This window comes from Trichechus manatus, unplaced genomic scaffold (assembly GCF_000243295.1).
Source record: "Trichechus manatus latirostris isolate Lorelei unplaced genomic scaffold, TriManLat1.0 scaffold00075, whole genome shotgun sequence".
Classification (NCBI taxonomy): domain Eukaryota; kingdom Metazoa; phylum Chordata; class Mammalia; order Sirenia; family Trichechidae; genus Trichechus; species Trichechus manatus.
This window is the reverse complement of record NW_004444011.1, coordinates 5,388,080-5,410,260: the sequence shown is the minus strand read 5'-3', so window position 1 is coordinate 5,410,260 and position 22,181 is coordinate 5,388,080. Positions and strand designations below refer to the sequence as shown.

General features: G+C 37.7%; 1 protein-coding gene across 1 annotated transcript in view; it reads left to right on the top strand.

The window, feature by feature from the left end:
* ARMC3 (armadillo repeat containing 3) overlaps positions 1-22,181 on the top strand; it is a 138,477-nt gene that overhangs the window by 28,830 nt on the left and 87,466 nt on the right. The window contains exons 4-7 of the mRNA XM_012556714.2: positions 8,852-8,977; positions 14,169-14,237; positions 14,502-14,677; positions 17,133-17,327. Of these exons, the coding sequence (XP_012412168.2) occupies positions 8,852-8,977; positions 14,169-14,237; positions 14,502-14,677; positions 17,133-17,327 (566 nt within the window). The remainder of the gene's footprint in view (positions 1-8,851; positions 8,978-14,168; positions 14,238-14,501; positions 14,678-17,132; positions 17,328-22,181) is intronic.

Genomic DNA, 22,181 nt, shown 5'->3' with positions numbered 1-22,181 from the left:
GACAAAGTCCAACACCCATTCCTGATTAAAACTCAATAAAATAGGTATAGAAGGGAAATCCCTCAACATAATAAAGGGCATCTATGCAAAACCAATGGCCAACATCATTCTTAATGGAGAGAGGCTGAAAACACTCCCCTTGCTAACAGGAACAAGACAAGGATGCCCTTTATCACCACTCCTGTTTAACATTGTACTGGAAGTCCTAGCTAGAGCAATAAGGCAAGAAAAAGAAATAAAGGGCATCCAAATTGATAATAAAGAAGTTAAACTGTCCCTGTTTGCGGATGATATAATACTATACATAGAAAACCCTAATGACTCCACGAGAAATCTATGGGAACTAATAGAAAGATTCAGCAGAATAGCAGGATACAAGATAAACGTACAAAAATCGGATTCCTATACACCAATAAAGAGAACGATGAAAAGGAAATCAGGAAAGCAATACAATTTACAATAGCCCCTAATAAAATAAAATACTTAGGAATAAATCTAACCAGAGATGTAAAAGACCTACATAAAGAAAACTATAAAGCACTACTGCAAGAAACCCAAAGGGATCTACATAAATGGAAAAACATCCCATGCTCATGGATAGGTAGACTCAGCATAGTGAAAATGACAATTCTACCCAAAGCAATTTACAAATACAATGCAACCCCCATCCAAATACCAACAACATTCTTTAAAGAGATGGAAAAACTAATCATTAACTTTATATGGAAAGGGAAGAAGCCCCAGATAAGTAAAGCTCTACTGAAGAAAAAGAATAAAGTAGGAGGACTCACACTACCTGACTTCAGAACCTACTATATAGCTACGGTAGTCAAAACAGCCTGGTACTGGTGCAACCACAGATACATTGACCAATGGAACAGAAATGAGAACCCAGATGTAATCCATCTACCTACAGTCACCTGATCTTCGACAAGAGCCCAAAGTCCATCAAATGGGGAAAAGAAGTCTTTTTAACAAATGGTGCTGGCAAAACTGGATATCCATCTGCAAAAAAATGAAACAGGACCCATACCTCACACCGTATGCAAAAGCTAATTGAATTTGGATCAAAGATGTAAATATAAAGCCAAAAACTATAAAGTTCATAGGAGAAAAAGATAGGATCAATGCTAGAGGCCCTAATGCATGGCATTAACAGGATACAAACCATAACCAACAACATACAAACCCCAGGAGATAAGCTAGATAACTGGGATCTTCTAAAAATGAAACACTTATGCTCATCAAAAGACTTCACCAAAAGAGTAAAAAGAGAATTTACAGACTGGGAAAAAATCCCACGCTCATGGGTAGGTAGACTCAACATAGTGAAAATGACAGTTCTACCCAAAGCAATTTACAAATACAATGCAATCCCGATCCAAATACCAACAACATTCTTTAAAGATATAGAAAAACTACAAGTCAGACAAAGGTCTAATCTCTAAAATCTGTAAGAAAATCCAACACCTCCACAACAAAAAGACAAATAATCCACTTAAAAAATGGGCAAGGGAAATGAACAGACACTTCAGCAAAGAAGACACTCAAGCAGCCAACAGACACGTGAGGAAATGCTCATGATCAGCAGCCATTAGAGAAATGCAAATTAAAACTACAATGAGATACCATCTCACCCCGGCATTACTGGCAGGAATCAAAAACACTGGAAATAACAAATGTTGGAGAGGCTGCTGGGAGATTGGAACTCTTACACACTGCTGGTGGGAATGCAAAATGATACAGGCATTTTGGAAAATGATTTGGTGCTTCCTTAGAAAGCTAGAAATAGAAATACCATATGATCCAGCAATCTCGCTCCTAAGAATATATCCTAGAAATAAGAGCCGTCATACGAATAGACTTATGTATACCCATATTCATTGCAGCACTGTTTTCCATAGCAAAAAGATGGGAACAACCTACATGCCCATCAACAGATGAATGGATAAACAAACTATGGTACAATACACACAGTGGAGTATTATGCAACAATAAAGAACAATGATGAATCTGTGAAGCATCTCATAACATGGATGAAACTGGAGGACATTAAGCTGAGTGAAATAAGCCAATCACAAAAGGTAAATACTGTATGAGACCTCTACTGTAAAAACTCATGTAAAAGTTTATACACAAAAAGAAACAATCTTTGTTGGTTACCAGGGATGGGCGGGAGGGGAGAACTAAATAGACAATAGATAAGAGGTAACTTTGGTGAAGGGTAAGACAGTACAGAATACTGGTGAAGCCAGCACAGCTTGTACAAGGAAAGGTCATGGAAGCTCCATAGACACATCTAAACTCCCTGAGGGACTGAATTGCTGGGTGGAAGGGCTGTGGGGACCGTGGTTTTGGGGAACACCTAGCTCAGTTGGCGTAATGCAGTTTATAAAGACAATGTTCTACATTCTACCTTGATGAGTAATGTCTGGGGTCTTAAAAGCCTGTGAGCAGCCATCTAAGATACTCCAGTGGTCTCACGCCTTCGGGAGCAAGGGAGAATGAAGAGAACAGGATACAAGGAAAAGATTAGTCCAAAGGACTAGTGGACCACAGCTACCATGGCCTCCACCAGACTGAGTCCAGTATAGCTAGATGGTGCCTGGCTACCACCACTGACTGCTCTGACCAGGATCACAACAGAGGGTCCTGGACAGAGCTGGAGAAGGATGTAGAACAAAATTCTAACTCACAAAAAAAGACCAGATTTAGTGGCCTGAGAGCCTGGAGAAACCACGAGAATATGGCCCCCTGACACCCTTTTAGCTCAGTGGTGAAGTCACTTCCGAGGTTCACCATTCTGCCGGGGATTGGACAGCCTCATCAAACAAGATGGGACTAACGAGGCACAGCAGTCCAGGGACAAGGACTAGCAGGCAGGAGGGGACAAGAAAGCTGGTGATAGGGAACCCAAGGTTGAGAAGGGACAGTGTTAACATGTCATGGGGTTGTTAACCATTGTCATAGGGCAATATGTATACTAACTGTTTAATGAGAAACTATTTGTTCTGTAAACCTTCATCTAAAGAAAAAGAATTATCTATGTGAGATCAAATTGACAAAGCAACTCAAAAGGTTTGATGGGAAGCCTAGGGGGCAGTGAGTTGAAGATAATGGTGATGGAATAATTTGGAAAAGGATAGTGAGAGTAGCAGCACAACTGGAAGAATATAATTGATGTCACTAAATTGTACATGTAGAAACTTTCAAAATGGTGTAACTTTGGCTATGTATATTTTCACCAGGAAAAAAAGGTCCTCCAAGGTCGAGAAGAGTGTTGACATGTCATGGGGTTGTTAGCCAATGTCATAAAACAATATGTGTACTGACTATTTAATGAGAAACTATTCTGTAAACCTTCATCTAAAGTACAATAAAATAAAATAAAATAAACAAAAAGTAAAAAGACATTAATGATCTATACACTTAAAACTATAAGTCATTGCTAGAAGAAATTAAAGAAGACCTAAATGAATGTTATTATATATGGTATTTTTATGCAAATAACACATGCATTCTGTTTGCCAGTCATGCCCTCCCCTGTGAGATATTTTCATAAGCATGCTATGCTAATTTTTTTTCATAGCAACATGTAAAAAAGTTGGCATAGTGGCACTCTCAAAAATACCTCCCTGGGGGAGGGTGTGGATTGGCAAACAAACATAGAAGATGCATGTTATTTGCATAAAAATATGGTACTATGTTTATGGCTTGGAAGACTAAATGTTGTGAAGTGTCAGTTCTCCCCAAATTGTTCTATAGATTCAGCACAATTCCTTCTAAAATCTCAATAGGTCTTTTGTAGAAAAGGAGTAATTCTAAAATTCATATGGAAATGTAAAGGGCCTGGTAAAGTTAAAAAAACAAAAACAAAAACTTTGAAAAAGAACAATGTTGGAGGACTTATACTATTTGATTTCAAGATTATTATAAAGCTACAATATCAATACCGTGATGCTGGTGCAAATATAGACAAATAGAGAATCCAAAAATAGTCTCATACATATATGGACAACTTTTTCAACAAAGGCAAAAAAGGCAGTTCAGTGGACAAAAGAGAATCTTTTCAATAAGTGGTTCTGGAACAATGAAGTATCCATATGTGAAAAAATATGCTTTGATCCATACTTTGCACCATATACAAAAATTAACTCATAATGGATAACAGGTCTAATTGTAAAACCTAACACTAAAAATCTTCTATAAGAAAACATAGGAGAAATCCGTTGTGACCTTGGGTTAGGCAAAAGTTTCTTAGATATGACACTAAAACATGATCTATAAAAGAACAATTTGACAAACTGGACTTCATCAAATTTTAAAACTTCTGCTCTTCAAAAGACACTGGAGAATAAAAATACAGGCCACAGACGAGGAGAAAATGTTTACAAATCATATGTCTTAGAAAGGACTTGCATCTGGAATACATAAAGAACTCTCAAAACTAAATAATAAGAAAACAAACAACTCAATTTATATATATATATATGTATATATATATATATATATATATATACTAAAGATTTGAACAGACTTCACCAAGATATACGGATGTAAAAAGCACATTTTGCTAAACATCATTAGTCATTAAGGAAATGCAAATTAAAATCACAGTGCAATACCACTGCATACCCACTAGGATTAGTATAATAAAAAAGATGGACAATAACAAAAGTTGGTGAGTATTTGGAGAAATGGAACCCTCATACACTCTTGGTAGGAATGTAAAATGATACAATCATTTTGGAAAACAGTTTGGCCATTTCTTTAAATGTTAAACATACACCTGCCATATGATCCAGTCAAATTGCAGCACGTTCATATAATGGAATTGTACTCAGCAATGAAAAGGAATGAACTACTGATACATGCTACCACATGGATAAACCTCAAAATAATTAGGCTGAGTGAACAAAGACAGACAACAGCAAGCACATACCATATGTTTCTATTGACTAACGTGCTAGGAAATGCAAAATAATGTGTAATTACAGATGCAAATTGGTGGTTTCCTGGGAACACGATAGGGGAGCAGCAAATGAAGGTGGGAGGAATTACAGAGTGGCAAGATAAAACTTTTGGGGTTGCTGGATATGTTCATTATCATGATGGCAATAATGGTTTCACAGGTGTACACATATGTCAAAACTTAACAAATTGTAGTCTTCAAATATGTGTAGCTTATACCTCAATACAGCTGTTAAAAACAATAAAAAGATATAAAAGATGATACTAACTTTGCCAATCTTTTCTGTCTAGCCATGAAATTAAAATGTATATAATTTTTAAAATGTGATAAATATGTTTTAATGAAGATGTGAGTAAAATTATATTCTAAAAGCCCTAGATTGCAAATTTAAAGACACAATTTAATTTTTACAACAATTGGATATATAAAATATCGACTCAATGGCAGTGGGTTTGGTTTTTTATTTTTATCCTAAAATGTATCTCAAATTTAAATTCATATGATAAAATATTTTGTGTAAAATGTTTATTTTTAGAACTCCAGTACAATGCAAATATTATGGAATGATTTGACAAGGGAAGTTGTAATATTCAATAGTGCTTATTTACAAGTATTATTAGGTGACAGATTTGACCACTTAGATGCAGGGCAACTCTGTGGGCTCCAGGAACATACAGTCTATACTTTGAAAACTATGTTTTCAGAATATGAACTGATCTCTTAAAATACAACATATTTTACTTTTCTTATGAGAAAACAGGCATAAAGAATTAAAATAACTTTACTAGATTCAAATTAATTTTGAAAGTGAAATCTATATTCTAGTAGACCAATGAAACTGAAAAACAAATTTATTAGGATCTAAATATTATTCCAGACTTTGTAGAATGATATCCCATTCATCAGAGTATGGATGAACTGCTTATAATGTCATGCTAGATTCTGGCCTTAACTGAACTTCTGGTCCTGGGGCTTTTTGGCACATCTAGAATGTCCCCAGGTACTCTGGGCAGCTTGTACACCTCCATGTTGGTTACAGGTGCACCCTGAAGGACATAATAGGACCTCCCACCTCACTGGGTGAAAAATGAGTATCACCATCCCCACTACCCCCACTTTAACTTGAAGAGGGGACTATACCTATTAATTCCTTTTTATAATTAATTAACTATGCAAGCAAGGATTATAGAGTGCCTATTACATGGCCAGCACTGTGATAGTCATTGAGGATATATAAGAGAACAGGGCAAAAACAGTATCTGTCCTCATGGAAAGGAAATTATGTGGAGTAGGAAGATAAAACACAGGTGGTGTCTTAGTTATCTAGTGCTGCTATGACAGAAATACTACAAGTGGATGACTTTAACAAAGAGAAATTTATTCTCTCACAGTTTAGGAGGCTAGAAATCTGAATTCACGGAACCAGCTCTAGGGGAAGGCTTTCTCTCTCAGTCAACTCTGGAAGAAGGTTCTTGTCATCAATCTTCCCCTGCTCTAGGAGCTTCTTAGCACAGGTACCCCAGGACCAAAGGATGCACTCTGCTCCTGGCACTACTTTCTTGGTGGTATGAAGTCCTTCTATCTCTCTGCTTCCTTCTCTCTTTTATATCGCAAAAGAGATTGACTCAAAATACAATCTAATCTTGTAGATTGAGTCCTGCCTCATTAACATAACTGCCTCTGATCCTGCTTCATTAACATCATAGAGGTTAGGATTTACAACACATAGGAAAATCACATCAGATGACAAAATGGTGGACAATCACACAATACTGGGAATCATGGCCTAGCCAAGTTGACACATATTTTTTTTTGGGGGGGGTTACACAATTCAATCAATAACATTCCACTCTTTGGCCCCCAAAAATTCATGTCCTTGCCACATGTAAAACACATTCACCCCATCATATCATAGCAAAAGTCTTAAATCAACTCCAAGCCCAAAATCCATAAATTCCTCTTCATCTGTGAAATCTAGAATACAAGTTGTCTGCTTCCAAAGTACAGTGGTGGAACAGGCACAAGCTAGACATTTCCATTACAAATGGGATAAATTGGAGGGAGAGAAGGGATAACAGGCACCAAGCAAGTCAGCAGAACACAATACATTAGCTCTCAAGGCTTGAAAATAATCCTCTGTTCTCTGAGACCATTTAGACAATGGCCCTGCCCTCCAGACTCTAGGTATTGGCCACACTCTCCCAATTCTGAGTGGAGGCCCCTCGGCCCTGGGCTTCAGCTCTGCCTTCCAGGCCCGTTGGAATGGCAACTTTGCTACCTCAAATTCGGGCAGTCCCATTCTCCTAGTCCATCTGAGTGGCGACTTCACCCTTTGAGACCCCAGAAGTCATGGCCCTACCCTTTGAGACTGAGGCAGCTCTGCTTCCCGTGCTCCTTGTCTCTTCAGCTTCTGCTTCCTGGTTCCTTGACCTCTTGACCCCTCAGGACTTGCTACCCATGTCAGCCTGCTGGGGCAAGTGTTCCAAAGCTCTTTAGCTCTACCAGTAAGTGCCTTGAGGCACTCTACTCTGCCAGTAAACTTCGGCCAGAAGGCACTCAGCACTCTTGCTCCGTGGGTCTCGTCAGGCCTAGCCTCACTGATAAGTGCTCGGAGGCACCCCGCTCCACCAGGAAGCATCCTGCCAAAGGCACTCAGTTCTCACTCTGTGGGTCGGCTCCAGTGCTGTCTCACGCCAGTCTCCTGGTTTTGCTGCTGCTGGTCCTTTGCTGCTTCCGGTTCTCTGATGCTGCTTCTTGCCATCTTCACCATCTCCAGTGTTTCACTTCCTTCTGAGTCCTCACCAGAATTGTCTTTGATGTTCATAATTCCACCAACAGTCTCTTCAAGGAAATCTAGGCTTTTACTATTAGGCACTTTAAAACTCTTCCAGCCTCTGTCCATTCACAGTTTCAAAACTGCTTCCACATTTTAGTTATCTGTTATACCACAACCCCACTCCCAAATGTCTTAGGCTGGGTTTTCTAGAGAAGCAAAACCAATAAAGCATATAAATATATATACAGAGAGAGATTTATATCAAGGAAATGGCTCACGCTATTGTAGAGGCTAGAATGTCCCAAGTCCGTGGATCAGGATAGAGGCTTCTCCTGATTCACATAGCCGCAGGGGCTGGCAAACCCAAGATCAGCAGGTGAGAGAGCAGAGCTCTCACTCACAGGCTACAAAGACTGACAAATCCCAAGATCAGCAGGCAAGATAGCAGGTAAGCTGCTAGCTCAGTACCAAGAACCGGAGGTCAGACAAACAGGAGTCAGCTGTAGGATCTAGAGCAAGCAAGAGCCCACAAGCCTTGCCAGAAAGTCCACTTACATTCAGTACAGGCCACACCCCCAAGGAAGCTCCCTTTCAACTGATTGGCTATTCACGGTAGATCCTATCATGGAGGTGATGACATTATGTCAAATCTCATCATGGAAGTGATCACATCATCATATGACTGCCAAACTACATCATAACTGCCAAACCCCTGAGAATCATGGCCCAGCCAAGCTGACATACAACCTTAATGATCACAGGTGGTTAAGTGGTAAGAAGTAAATAAAGCAGGATAAAGAGAGAGAAGACTTGGATGTGGTGATATCACTAGATTGGGTGGTCAGAGGAGAGCCCTCTGAGGAGGTGCCGTGTGATCTAAGAACTGGATGACACGATGAAGCTAGCTTTGTAAACATCGGTGGAAGGGAGAGCAGCAAATGTCTGGGGGTACCTGCGCTCTGAAGTTTATTCTGAGAAATATGAATGGAAACAAGAGGAATGTAGAAAGGCAAATGGCAAATAAGAAATTGGAATGATGCAAAGAAGAGCTTTTATGAGGTAAGTGATATCCAGGTATGATTTTATTTTTCCTGTGATGTCAGGTGAGGAAAATAAAGCAACTCTGCTTGAACTTGGAGCTGTGGAACCTTTAACTAAACTGCTCACCCATGAAGACAAAATTGTAAGAAGAAATGCTACTATGATATTTGGAATCCTGGCTTCGAATAGTAAGTGTCAACTTTTAAAAATAATCAAATAATTTCATGTAATGCATTATCCTTTTAAATTTTAACTTTAAGGGACTTGTTTTAATTTTATTTAAACTGACTTTAATGTTAATAAAAAAAGTTACATTAGTTCAACAAATATATGATTTATATTGTAAGGTATAGTTTTAAAATAGAAAAATATGTGCAAATATATTCATGTAAAAACTCCTTTCAAAGATGGTGATGTTCCAGTTTTACAAGCTGGGAGAAGAATTGGTGGCTCTTAAAATTGATAAGTTTTTTTTTTTAACTTAGTATAATACAATTTGCTTGTGTGTATATAAGTTATATTTTATATAAAGAGTTTTGATATGTTGATTTTTTTGAAACTTCAAACTATATTTTGCCAAAAATAATTTTAGATGTGTACTTAACTCCTTAAATCATACCTATTACTTGCTTGGAATATTTTCATCTGGTATAAGAGTATTTTTAAAATATTCTATTATATCTTCAGAATACCAGCTTGACCAAAACTATGCTGATAAAGGCAGTCTTTGACTGATGAGTAGGATATTTTCCATTTGTAAGTCATTTCCCTGGGTAATTATTACTAAACTTATAGTAGTTCATTTTTTGAGTCATCCCACAAAAGCCTTGTAACTCATAATACATCTGAAATGGCACCCTTAGCAGAGACTGGATTCTAGCATGAAACTCAGGCTGCTAGGAATAAATATGTCTCTATCATGGTAGGAGCCCTGGTGGTGCAGTGGTTAAGAGCCTGACTGCTAACCAAAAGGTCGGCAGTTTGAATCCACCAGCTGCTCCTTGGAAACCCTGTGGGGTAGTTCTACTGTGTCCTTTAGGGTTGCTATGAGTCAGAATCAACTCAATGGCAATGGGTTTGGTTTTTTTGGCTATCATGGTATGTGTCTAAAATTATTCAGATTTTCTCCTCTTACCATAGTCTCAGCCTTAGTGCAAGCACAGTTTTTTTTCTCCTACTTTCTGCACCCCCTCAGTTTTCCCTCACCCCCTGCCACTTTCCGTGGACCTTATGCGATAGCAGTGTTGTTGTTGCTGTTGTTAGGTGCCGTCAATTTGGTTCCGGCTCATAGCGACCCTATGAACAACAGAACGCGAAACACTGCCTGGTCCTGCGCCATCCTCACAAGTGTTGTTATGCTTGAGCCCATTGTTGCAGCCACTGTGTCAGTCCATCTCGTTGAAGGTCTTCCTTCCTCTTTTTCGCTGACCCTCTACTTTACCAAGCATGATGTCCTTCTCCAGGGACTGATCTCTCCTGACAACATGTCCAAAGTATGTAAGACATAGTCTCGCCATCCTTGCTTCTAAGGAGCATTCTGGTTGTACTTCTTCCAAGATAGATTTGTTCGTTCTTTTGGCAGTCCATGGTATATTCAATATTCTTTGCCAACACCACAATTCAAATGCATCAGTTCTTCTTTGGTCTTCCTTATTAATTGTCCAGCTTTTGCATGCATATGAGGCGATTGAAAACACCATGGCTTGGGTCAGGCACATCTTAGTCTTCAGGGTGACATCTTTGCTTTTCAACACTTTAAAGAGGTCTTTTGCAGCAGATTTGCCCAATGCAATGCGTTGTTTGATTTCTTGGCTGCTGCTTCCATGGGCATTGACCATGGATCCAAACAAAATGAAATCCTTGACAACTTCAATCTTTTCTCCATTTATCATGATGTTGTTTATTGGTCCAGTTGTGAGGATTTTTATTTTCTTTATGTTGAAGTGTATGAAACCCTCCAAATTGTTTGAGAATTTTTCTGAGTAGGATCCATAAGTTTCATGAGCTTCAAAAGGAGTTTCTGACCCAAAAAAACTAAGAATTTCTGTTACATTTGGGTGATAAATGAGGTGGGTATCTTAGACCTGCTGGACCTCACTCTGTAGGCTGGCTGGTTGGACTGTGACTCAATGCTAGAAGGAGGCTCCAGGTCTGCAACCGCAAAGCTGAGGACAGTGGGTCAGAAACACTGCCTGCTTTGTGGCCTTCCAGGTCTTCACTGAGCACGTAGGTCTCAGGTATGATGAATGAATTTCTAAAAGCTTTCTTTTGATTCTATGAATTGGATGAAAAAAATAAAACTATTATTGGAATTAACTGGACTAATTTTCTATTTGAAGTACCTGATGACACAGCTAGAAAACTGGCAACCTTAACTACTTGTGAAGTTCTTTTGTTTGTAGAGCCAACACATTAACAGCTATTGCTTCACTTTTCATACATGCCCAAGAAAACATGGGATACGATATAAGCAAAATTATTTAGAAAACTAGTTATTTGATCTAGATGAAAAGTCATATTTCCAAATTAATATTTAACTGCACCTCTGCAGTTGCACTGTTAAATCATCATCTTTGGCAGTCTTCTTAAAATAAGTGATGCATCTTCAGAAATTTGTATCTTCGTGTGGTTTTCATGCAGTCAATAATATTGTTACGCTCATAGTGTATGAATCTGATGTTCCGGCATAATTCCAGGTGCTAAAAGGATACCTTTGAGAGTCATCTTTCCTTTTTGCAGTTGCAAATCAAATATTGCTTCTTATTTTTTGCTGGAGAGATTGAGTTACATGCTTATGCCAAGACTCGGACATTCAAGACAGGTATTTAAATTACTTTGTTAAACTTTTATCAAAATGGAGCTGCTGTCTTCTTTCCACTGCTATGTGGTATTTAGTTTGATGAGGCCACATAACAACAGAGACTCATTTAATGAAGTCAGCTAAAGAGAGAGTTTATCAGCATCCTTGTGAGGAGAATAACAGGAGAAGTAGCCTCTGAAACCTAGACTTTATATTACTTAAAGCAATCTGAAGAGCTTGCCATCTTAGCAAAAGGTGGATGTGGAGGAGTATATAAGGTCAGCAGTAAATTAGATGGTCAACGTTATGCAACTAAATATTTGTGAGTACAAGAATGCAATGAAAACAGATTGCATAAAGGTAGCCCAGGAAATGAAGGTGACAGCGGGTCTGAAACAACCTAAAATTGTAGATGTCACACTATTTGGCTGGAACATGTTCGTGTGGCCCAATAACAAGTCAGAGCTTCTATTTGTCACCATATCTGAGAGTACTCTCAGTTGAGAAGGAAAGGGGACAGAGATCAATATTATGTTTAAAATGGTGGAAGTAGCAGCTTACCCATTATTTTTGCTGATTTGACCTCAAGAAAAATCCTGTGAACAATCTGGTGTCGAAAAGCAGAATAACAAATGAATCAACTGTACCACCAATTTACAAGAGATGTCAGTTTATCTGAATAATCTACTGAGCTATAAGAAAATGGTTTAGTAGATAGATCTATGAGATCTGTTGTGAACATCGCTTGCCATTTGGGCTTGATTCAGATCTCGAGGAGAATTTCATGTCACAGAGTGATCCTCTGAAGAAAACTTTAACTTGCTCAGGCAGACCAAGGTGTAATGTCATCTGAAGCTGCACATAGAAATGTAGTAGTGTGGCCTCTCCCCATGGGAGTGGATCATGCAGAGAGACCAGAGGAACAGAGAGTGCATGGACCATGAATCTTCTTGACCTTATGGTCAGTGTTGCAGCAAAACTTTTCAAGTATGCGGAAGATTATTTTGTATACCACATGGGAAATGTACTTGGAGAGCTAAAAGCCCAGAACTATTTTTCTTCAAGCATGTAAAAATAGGAGACTTTAGTGTGGCCTTCACGGGCATCATTCTGAGAGCAATACAGACCAGACTCATAGACGTGAGAAGAGAACAATAACACGCTCTTCTGGAGGGTGCACCTGTGTACAGTTTGCCTGAACACTTGAAAGGATCTGAGTATTATACCAAAGCTATTATTTCTTAACCTGTGGAGAATGCTTTTTTTGGAAATGAGTGTTCACTATACAATGATGTCCTCCACCTTGGTAGGTACACTTTCAAAGCCCGATTATTCTTTTGCACATCAAGCCTGCTCACATATGTGTTAAAAAAAAAAACAAAAAACCCAAACCCTTTGCTATCGAGTCAATTCCGACTCATAGCGACCCTATAGGACAGAGTAGACCTGCCCCATAGGGTTTCCAAGGAGACGCTAGTGGATTCAAACTGCCAACCTTTTGGTTGGTAGCCTGAGCTCCTAATCACTACACCACCAGGGCCCCCACATATGTATAGCTAGGTGTAATTTTGCTGAATCTCTTTTAGCCATTTTGAACAGAAACAGAAAGAGCAGATATTTTGACAGGTTGAAAAACAGCCATATCCCTGAGTCCCTCAGGAAAAGGTATCTAGCAAAATCCAAGTATATCTAGCAGTTAATGAGGAAGAATTCATCTAGACACCATCTGCTGTTCAGCTGCTGCAAAGTGAACTTTTCCAAAATTCTAGTAATGCTAATTTTGACCTACAGATAAAGATAATTGACCAAGAAGAGAAACTGTAGAGCTCAAGGCATGTCTATGCCTGTTTGTCAGAAAAGCAGGACTAGGATGATGGAAAAGAAGTACAGGCATACCTGTCTAGCCTTAATATAAAAGTGAACTTTAAAAAAGTCAATATACTTGTCTTAAAGCATATTTGGCATTTCTGAATAATCAAATTAAATGTAAACAATCAAGATGTATTAATTAAAATAGTCTGGGATAATTGGTATTTGTATTCTGTGCAAGTTTTATTTACATCAAATTTTAAAAGTACCTCCAAACTAAAAATAATAATAATAATACTGTATAACAAACTTACTCAGGTATACCAAAAAACCAAACCTGTTCTTGAGTTGATTCTGACTCATAGCAACCCTATAGGACAGAGCAGAACTGCCCCATAGGGTTTCCAAGGAGCAGCTGGCGGATTTGAACTGGTGACCTTTTGGTTAGCAGCCAAACACTTATTTAGGGCACAGTAACTCAACTTCACTGACATGTGTTCTAGGAACATTTTGTACTTTTATGGTTATCTTTTCTAGTGATATGGAATGTAGTATAGCTCAGTGATCAAGAAGTGTAAGCTAGAGTCTGCCTGGAATCAGACAGTCCCGGACATGAAACCTGACCCCACACTTACTTCCTGTGTCATTCTGAGCCACAATTTCCGTATCTGTGACATTTGATAATAATATTACCTATCTCATAAGAAACTATTCAATAGACAATTACATTATTATTAATAATAAACATCAGTATTCTGTTTCTTTTGTAGATGATGTTAAAAAGTTGTTAAGGGAGTTAGATGTCATGAATTCTGTTATTGCTCAACTCGCTCCAGAAGGTAACTTTGCATCCTACATCTGTTTCCAAAAAAATGGGACTAGTTTATTTTTACATCTGATAAACTCTATTTAAAAATACTTACGAAATATGGGTTGTGAACTGTCATTAACAGTTTCTCAAACTGCAGTTCAGTTTTGAGTTTATAAAAAAGGTGGCTTCTAACAAAAATAAGATTTGTCGATCTTTGGTTTCCACTGCATGTTTTGAAGTAATGGTTGAATAAGAATTTAGCATACTTGTGTTGTTTGTTTTTGATATACAGAAGAAGTAGTTATCCATGAGTTTGCTAGTCTTTGTTTAGCAAACATGTCTGCAGAGTATACCAGTAAAGTACAAATATTTGAACATGGCGGATTAGAGCCACTCATCAGACTACTGAGTAGCCCAGATCCTGATGTAAAGAAGAATTCTATTGAATGCATTTACAACTTGGTACAGGTAAGATGTTTTTTAAAATTAGTTTTCACAAAAGCTGACTATAGAATTTATTTTCTCATATTAAAAAAAAAGAAAAAGCTTTTAAAAATGCACTACTTGGGACTAATCAGTTTTATTTGGTACTTATGTGATAGTATTTATCATCCAGAGAAAATCATGGACTTTTAGTGTGAATACTTTTCAATTTTCATGTTTTATAAGTAATTGCCTCCCATGTAAGGGCATTTTAGAAACATACGTCTATTTTAAAACAATAGAATGGCATGCAAGTTAAGATGGGATTATACTAGATAAAATTTACTTTTTCTGAAACAGAAAATCTAATGTTCATGTTGAACCAGGTTTGACCTGGGCAGCTTCTTATGGATCTAACCTGGGTGACTGAGCACATTGGTTGGAGTATTCTAGAGTAGACTTATTTACTGGGGAAAACATAGTGATCTGAGTATTCAGAACATAACTCATTGTTCAAAGAGTACAAAAAAACCCTGTACTTTTTCCTTTGTAATAGAAAGAAACTGCTCACCTTCTCCTTTGCTCACCTGCCCTGTCCTCTGCCTCCTCCTCTCTTCACCCAACACATACACCCTCCCACCCTCAGCAATCACCTGACACTTTGGACAGCCTTCTCTGCTTCTTATCCTGCTCAGGCTCCTTTGCAAATACCACACACACTTGATAAGCTTTGTTGTAGTTGTTAGTTGTCGTTGATTCCGACTCATGGCAACCCCATGTGTGCAGAGTAGAACTGCTCCATAGGGGTTTCAAGACTGTGACCTTTCAGAAGCAGATCACCCGGCCTGTCATCTGAGGTACCTCTGGATGAGTTTGATCTGCCAACCTTTTGGCTAGTAGTTGAGTTCTTAACCATTTGTGCCACCCAGGGATCAGCAGAAAATACGGAAACACCTTTTTAAATTACTGTCAATAAGGGTGTGAAAGGAAGAGATGTTGAAGCAACCATGAGGAAGAGGAAGAGAGTTAATTGAGAAGCAAAATGTCTAGATAAAGTATCTAGGCAAAGAGAGACAAATGATTTATGCCAAAAAGAAGCAAAAGCATAAATTTCTGGCCTTAGCATGGCATTGCCACTTGATTCTGCACTCCCTGGCTTTACCCTCAGGGCTCCTCCCTAGAAGAGACACCCTAAAGAGGAAGTCAGCTCAATTTCCCTTCACTGGTTACGTAGGCTTTACTTCACCCAACAAGCCTAAATGTTCTTATAAATGTGTCTATGTTGTTAATCCCAAAACTCCTTATAAGTATATTCCTCTATATTTTTTTATAAAGCAGAAATGAAAAGAATTGGCTCCACAATTACTATTTAATAACAGAAATACTAGTTAACAGCAATGTATAATTTTTATGTCTAAAGGAAGTTGAATATTAAGAGTCAGTTAGATACAGTAAAACTAAAGCTGTAAGTAGGGCCCACTATTCATCTTTAATACCAAAAAATAAAAAAATTTAAAAAAACCCATTGTCATCAAGTCGATTCCGGCTCATAGGAACCCTGCAGGACAGAATAGAACTGCCCTATAGAGTTTCCAAGGAGCAGCTGGTGAATTCGAACTGCTGACCTTTTGGTTAGCAGCCATAGCTCACCATAGCTCTTAACCACTGTGACACCACAGCTACTATTTTTAAACTTATATTTGAGTACCGTCTAGCAAGTTTTGATTAAAAATGCATGATTTAGCAGTCAAAGTTTTGGGGCTTTTCATGGCTATAGGGTCACTATGTGATAGAGTCAACTCAACAGCACATAACAACAACAACGACATGGCTTTTTGCCTTGTCTTCTCTACTGTTCACTCCAACTAGCCCCTCCACACACACACACACACACACACACACACACACACACACATACACCCCAAACACACAGAGAATTATAGACACACAATACAGAACAACTTGTCTAGACTACAACAACCCTTTGAGATTGTAAATGTCTTAAATAAAGGTCATGTATCCAAAACCTGCTGTAAATTTGCGTGCACAAGGCCTGTAAACAGCACTGCGTGCATATAAGAATTTCATAATCCATTCCAGTGGTGATAATAAGGAATTGATGCCATCATTTCATTTTATCAAATACTGTTTGTAATAGGATATCGAACAGTGTGAAAAGAATTTTATTATGCATAGGTGTTATTGTAATGATATTTATAGAAATAGGAATTTTCTATATAATAAATAATAGACACTACAAAAGTCATAGATTGTGTGTATTTTTTGTTGTTGACAATGTCTGCACAGTTAAAGTGAATATTCTGATGTTGTTGATTGAGGGTTTGCATAGTTTTGTTTACAAGTTATTTTGGAAGAACATTTTCTGGAACAAAAAATGGAAAAATTAAAATGTTATTTGTTAGAAAATAGAATTTCTCTATGCTTGAGAGTACATTTTGCCTAAAAAATTACTTATTTGATCATTTGTATTTCATTGCAGGATTTCCAGTGTCGGACTACACTTCAAGAGCTAAATGCAATCCCCTCTATATTAGATCTCCTAAAGTCAGAATATCCGATTATTCAGCTGTTGGCTCTCAAAACCTTAGGTGTTATTACAAATGATAAGGAGTCCAGAGCAATGCTAAGAGACAATCAAGGCTTGGACCCACTTATTAAGATCCTAGAAACTAAGGTATTTGCAACATTCATTCAACTATCTGTGATGAAAATGTATCTCTCCTAAATGTTGCTATAAAGTGTGAATTATAGAGTATTTTCTAAATGAAATTTTATTACGTTTAAGCATATTATTAAGTATACAATGTATAGATTTGCTTACTGCTACATAAAGTTTATTCACTTGATTAAATTAGACTAATTGGGAAGGCCATTATAAATTACTAAAGCCTCCTTCTGCTTTAGAGGAAACCCTGGTGGCTTAGTGGTTAAGAGTTTGGCTGCTAACTAAAAGGTTGGCAGTTTGAATCTACAAGATGCTCCTTGAAAACCCTGTGGAGCAGCTCTCCTCTGTCCTATAGGGTCGCTATGAGTCAGAATCGACTCAATGGCAACGGGTTTGGTTTTTTTGTTTGGTTTCTGCTTAGAAGATTTAAGATTTTAAATTTCTTATCTCTAATCTTCCTCATGATTTCCTGAAATACCTAGACTTAGTTTAACTTTTGGCTGCCCTGGTTTTCTCTGGAATAAAGCAAGAAGAATAATTTATCTCCTGCACATATTTTGAGAAATATTGGAGCCAAATTTCCTTAGTAGCTAGTATGTTTCTTAGGAATGAATTAGACACTCTAAGAAGGTGTATGCCTAGTTTTAGACACCCTCGGTTACAAAAACTAATCTAGTAGCTTCCTGAATACCACTTAGTTGACTTGAAGTGGTTCTGATAGCTCTTGAAAGTGTCCAGTGTCTTAACTACAGAATGAAATGGGAAGAAGTAGATGTGTTGTTTTCAGATCCACTTGCCCCTAATTTTAAAAGTTTAGTAAATTAACTCCTATAACAGAAATCTACTCTTTGAATAACACTTTGTATTAAGTTTTAAACTACCCGGTAATTACTTTTTTTTTTTAAGAATAGAACCTCAGATCTTAGCGACGCACAACTAGGAGAATAAGGTAAAGTCTGAAAGGGCGCTAATTGCACAAGTGTGCTTGATAGCCATGCGTACCTAGCCAGCTGGGATTTGTTGATCATCTACTATGTGCCAAGCACTATGTTAGGCATTTTATGTTTGTTATATAGAATTCCAATAACACGGTACAGTACATATTTTTAACTTATTTTTTAAAGTGGAAACTGAAACTTCAAGGTTACTTAATTTGCCCTGTGTCACATAGAGTGATTAACCACAGAACTGAATCTAGATTTCTGGGATATGTCACAGTATTCTCAGCTGACATTTCACCTGTCTTCTTTTAATCAGGAAAGGGAACATCTTGCAGACATTGTGTGGGTGTTTTGCATATGTAATTTTATTAAATCATCAAAACAGTCCTTTGAAAAATGTGATTATTATCAATTTCTCAGTTGTAAAATGGGATTAATGACATAATAAAATGGAAATAATGATAATATTATTATTATTATATTATTACTCTCTTATTACATATGAGAAAAATGAGGCTTAGGGAGGTTAAATAACTTGCATATTGTCACAGAGCTAGAAAGTATAAGCAAAATGTTTTTTCACAATTATTATACTCATTGTAGTTTGAAAAATTCAAATAATACAGAAATAGAGAGTGAAAAGAAAAAGTACTTCTCTCTATCCCCACTTATAACTCCCCTCCCCTTCTCAGAGATAACTATTATTGCTATATATCCTTTCTGATCATCATCTTTGCTTATATATAGATACATATACAAATATATAGGCTCTATCCTTTTTTTCATATAAATGGGATCATACTATACATATTGTTCTACAACTTGCATTTTTCACTCATTGTTCCTTGGAGAACTTTTCATGTTAGTACAAATGAAACTGCCTCATTTTCTTTAAAAGTGATTAAAAATAGTTTATAATATTAGCTATATTTATTTCACCTTTATCCTATTGATAGGCCTTCAGGTTGTTAACACTTTTTGCTGTATTTTTATATATTTTATGAGTATAAATTCTATTTCTCTATAAAGATATATAAAATTAATTGACTATACTTATTAATGTAAATTAATTGTAATATAAAATATATAAATATGATGTATTTATATATTTTTTGCTATAACATTTTTTGCTGCATGGTGGTGCAGTGGTTAAGAGCTTAGACTGTTAACCAAAAGGTCAGCTGTTTGAATCCACCGCTGCTCCTTGGAAACCCTGTGGGGCAGTTCTACTCTGTCCTATAGGGTCGCTATGAGTCGGAATCAACTCGACAGCAACGGGTTTGGTTTTTTTCTTTTTTGGTTTTATACTTTGTTCACCTATAGGAGAATTCTTCTAGGATATGTACTTAAAGTGCAATTACAGAATTAAAGATGAAACACATTTAAAATGTTTGTATACAATACCAAGTAGTATACTAAATTAGATTTTCTAATTGATATTCCTACCAATCAAATTTGAGAGTGACTGCTTCCTTGCCAGCTTTCCAGCACTGGATATTATTGGTCTTTTTATCAAGTTTTGCCAATATAAAGGTGGAGAGGCATCATTTTTGTTGATATTTGTTTTCCTAGTAATGACTGGATGGAGAACTTTTCTTTTTTCTTCTTTGTCCCTTAAGATTTTCTTTTCTATGACAAGAGTAGAAATATAGATATTTTTCTGTTCTTTTAAGTTATAGTATGAACTAGAATTTGTGACTCTTACATTTGATTACCTCTGCTTATTTTAGCTCATCGATCTATTTTGGATTCACTTTTCATTTTGTAAAATGTCTTAATTTTGCCATCTTCTGAATGACATTTTGTCTGGGCATAGTCGTTTTCCCTCTGAACATTCAAAGTTTTGCTGCATTGTCTTCTTGCATCCAGTAGTGCAATGAGAAGTCTTATAATAATCTGGATTTCTTTATTTTTTAGGTCATCTGTTTAATCCTTTCTGGAAACATTAATGATTAAAAAAAATTATTGTGTTTTAGGTGAAAGGTTACAGTGCCAATTAGTTTTTCATTCAGAAAACTACACACAAATTGTTTCGTGACATTGGTTGCAATCCCCACAATGTATCAGCCCTCTCTCCCTTTCCCTTTCCACCCTGGGTTCTCCATGTCCATTCACCCAGTTTTCCTGTCCCTTCCTACCTTCTTGTCTTTGCTTTGGGGCAGATGTTCTCCATTTGGTTTCCTATACTTGACTAAGGAGCATGTTCCTCACATGTTTTATAGGCCTATATAATCTTTGGCTGAAAGGTGGACTTCAGGAGTGGCTTCAGTTCTGAGTTAGGAGGACATCTGGGGGACATAGTCTCAGGGGTTCTTCCTGTCTCTGTCAGACCAGTATGTCCAGTCTTTTTTGGGAATTTGAATTTTGTTCTACATTTTCCTTTCAGTTCAGTCTGGGACCCTCTATTGTGATCCCTGACAGAGGGGTTAGTGGTGGTAACCGGGCACCATCTAGTTCTTCTGTGCTGACTTGTGGAAGATGTGGTTCATGTGGTCCATTAGTCCTTTGGACTAATATTTTCCTAGTGTTTTTGGTCTTCTTCATTCTCCTTTGCTTCAGACACAATGGGATGAATAGATGTATCCTAGATCGCCGCTGGCAGGCTTTTAAGACCCCAGATGCTACTCATCAAAGTAGGATGTAGAACATTTTCTTTATGAACTGTGTTATGCCAGTTGACTTAGATGTCCCCTGAGACCATGGTCCCTATCCCTCAGCCCCAGTAACTCAGTCCCTCGAGGTATTTGATTGTGTCTAAGAAGCTTCTATGACATTGCACTAAGAAGTTTCCTGAATACAAGCAAACACTTCAAGGGACAGAGTAGCAGGGGTGAGGGTCTGGGGACCATGCTTTCAGGGGACATGTAGGTTAACTGGCATAACAAAGTTTATTAAGAAAATGTTCTGCATCCTGCTTTGTTTGGTGAGTGGCATCTGGGTTCTTAAAAGCTTATAAGCAGCCATCTAAGATGCATCAATTGGTCCCAGCCCACCCCGAGTAAAGGAGAATGAAGAACACCAAAGACACAAGGAAAGTATTAGCCCAAGAGACAGAAAGGGCCACATAAATCAGAGACTGCATCAGCCTGAGACCAGAAGAACTAGATGGTGCCCAGCTACCACCAATGACCACTCTGACAGGGAACACAACAGACTCCCTAATGGAGTAGGAGAAAAGTGGAGTGCAGAACTCAAATTCTAGTAAAAAGACCAGACTTAATGGCCTGACCAAGACTGGAGGAACCCCAGACAGCACGGCCTCCAGACTCTCTGTTGACCCAGAACTAAAACCATTCCCGAGGCCAACTCTTTAGACAAAGATTAGACTGGACTATGGGACATAAAATGATACTCGTGAAGAGTGTGCTTCTTAGCTTAAGTAGATACATGAGACTAAATGGGCATCTCCTGTCCAGAGGTGAGATGAGAAGGCAGAGAGGGTCAGGAGCTGGTTGAATGGACATGGGAAATCAGGGGTGGAAAGGAGTGTGCTGTCACAGTACAGGGTGAGCAATTTAGGGTCACATAACAATGTATGTATAAAGTTTTATATGAGAGACTAACTTGAATTGTAAACTTTCACTTAAAGTACAACAATTAAAAAAAAGTAAAAAAAAAAAAAAGAAGCTTCTATGACTTTGCCTCGGTCAGGTTGTGTTGACTTTCCCTTCACCAAAGTTACCACTTGTCTACTACCTAGTTAGTAATTTCCCCTCCCTATCCCTTCCCTCCCTGGTAACCATCAAAGATTGTGTTTTTCTGTGTGTAAACCTTTTCAACAGTTTTTGTAATAGTGGTTTCATACAATATTTGTCCTTTTGTGACTGACTTACTTCACTCAGCATAATGCTTTCCAGATTCATCCATGTTGTGAGATGTTTTGCAGATTCATCATTGTTCTTTATCGTCACACAATACTCCA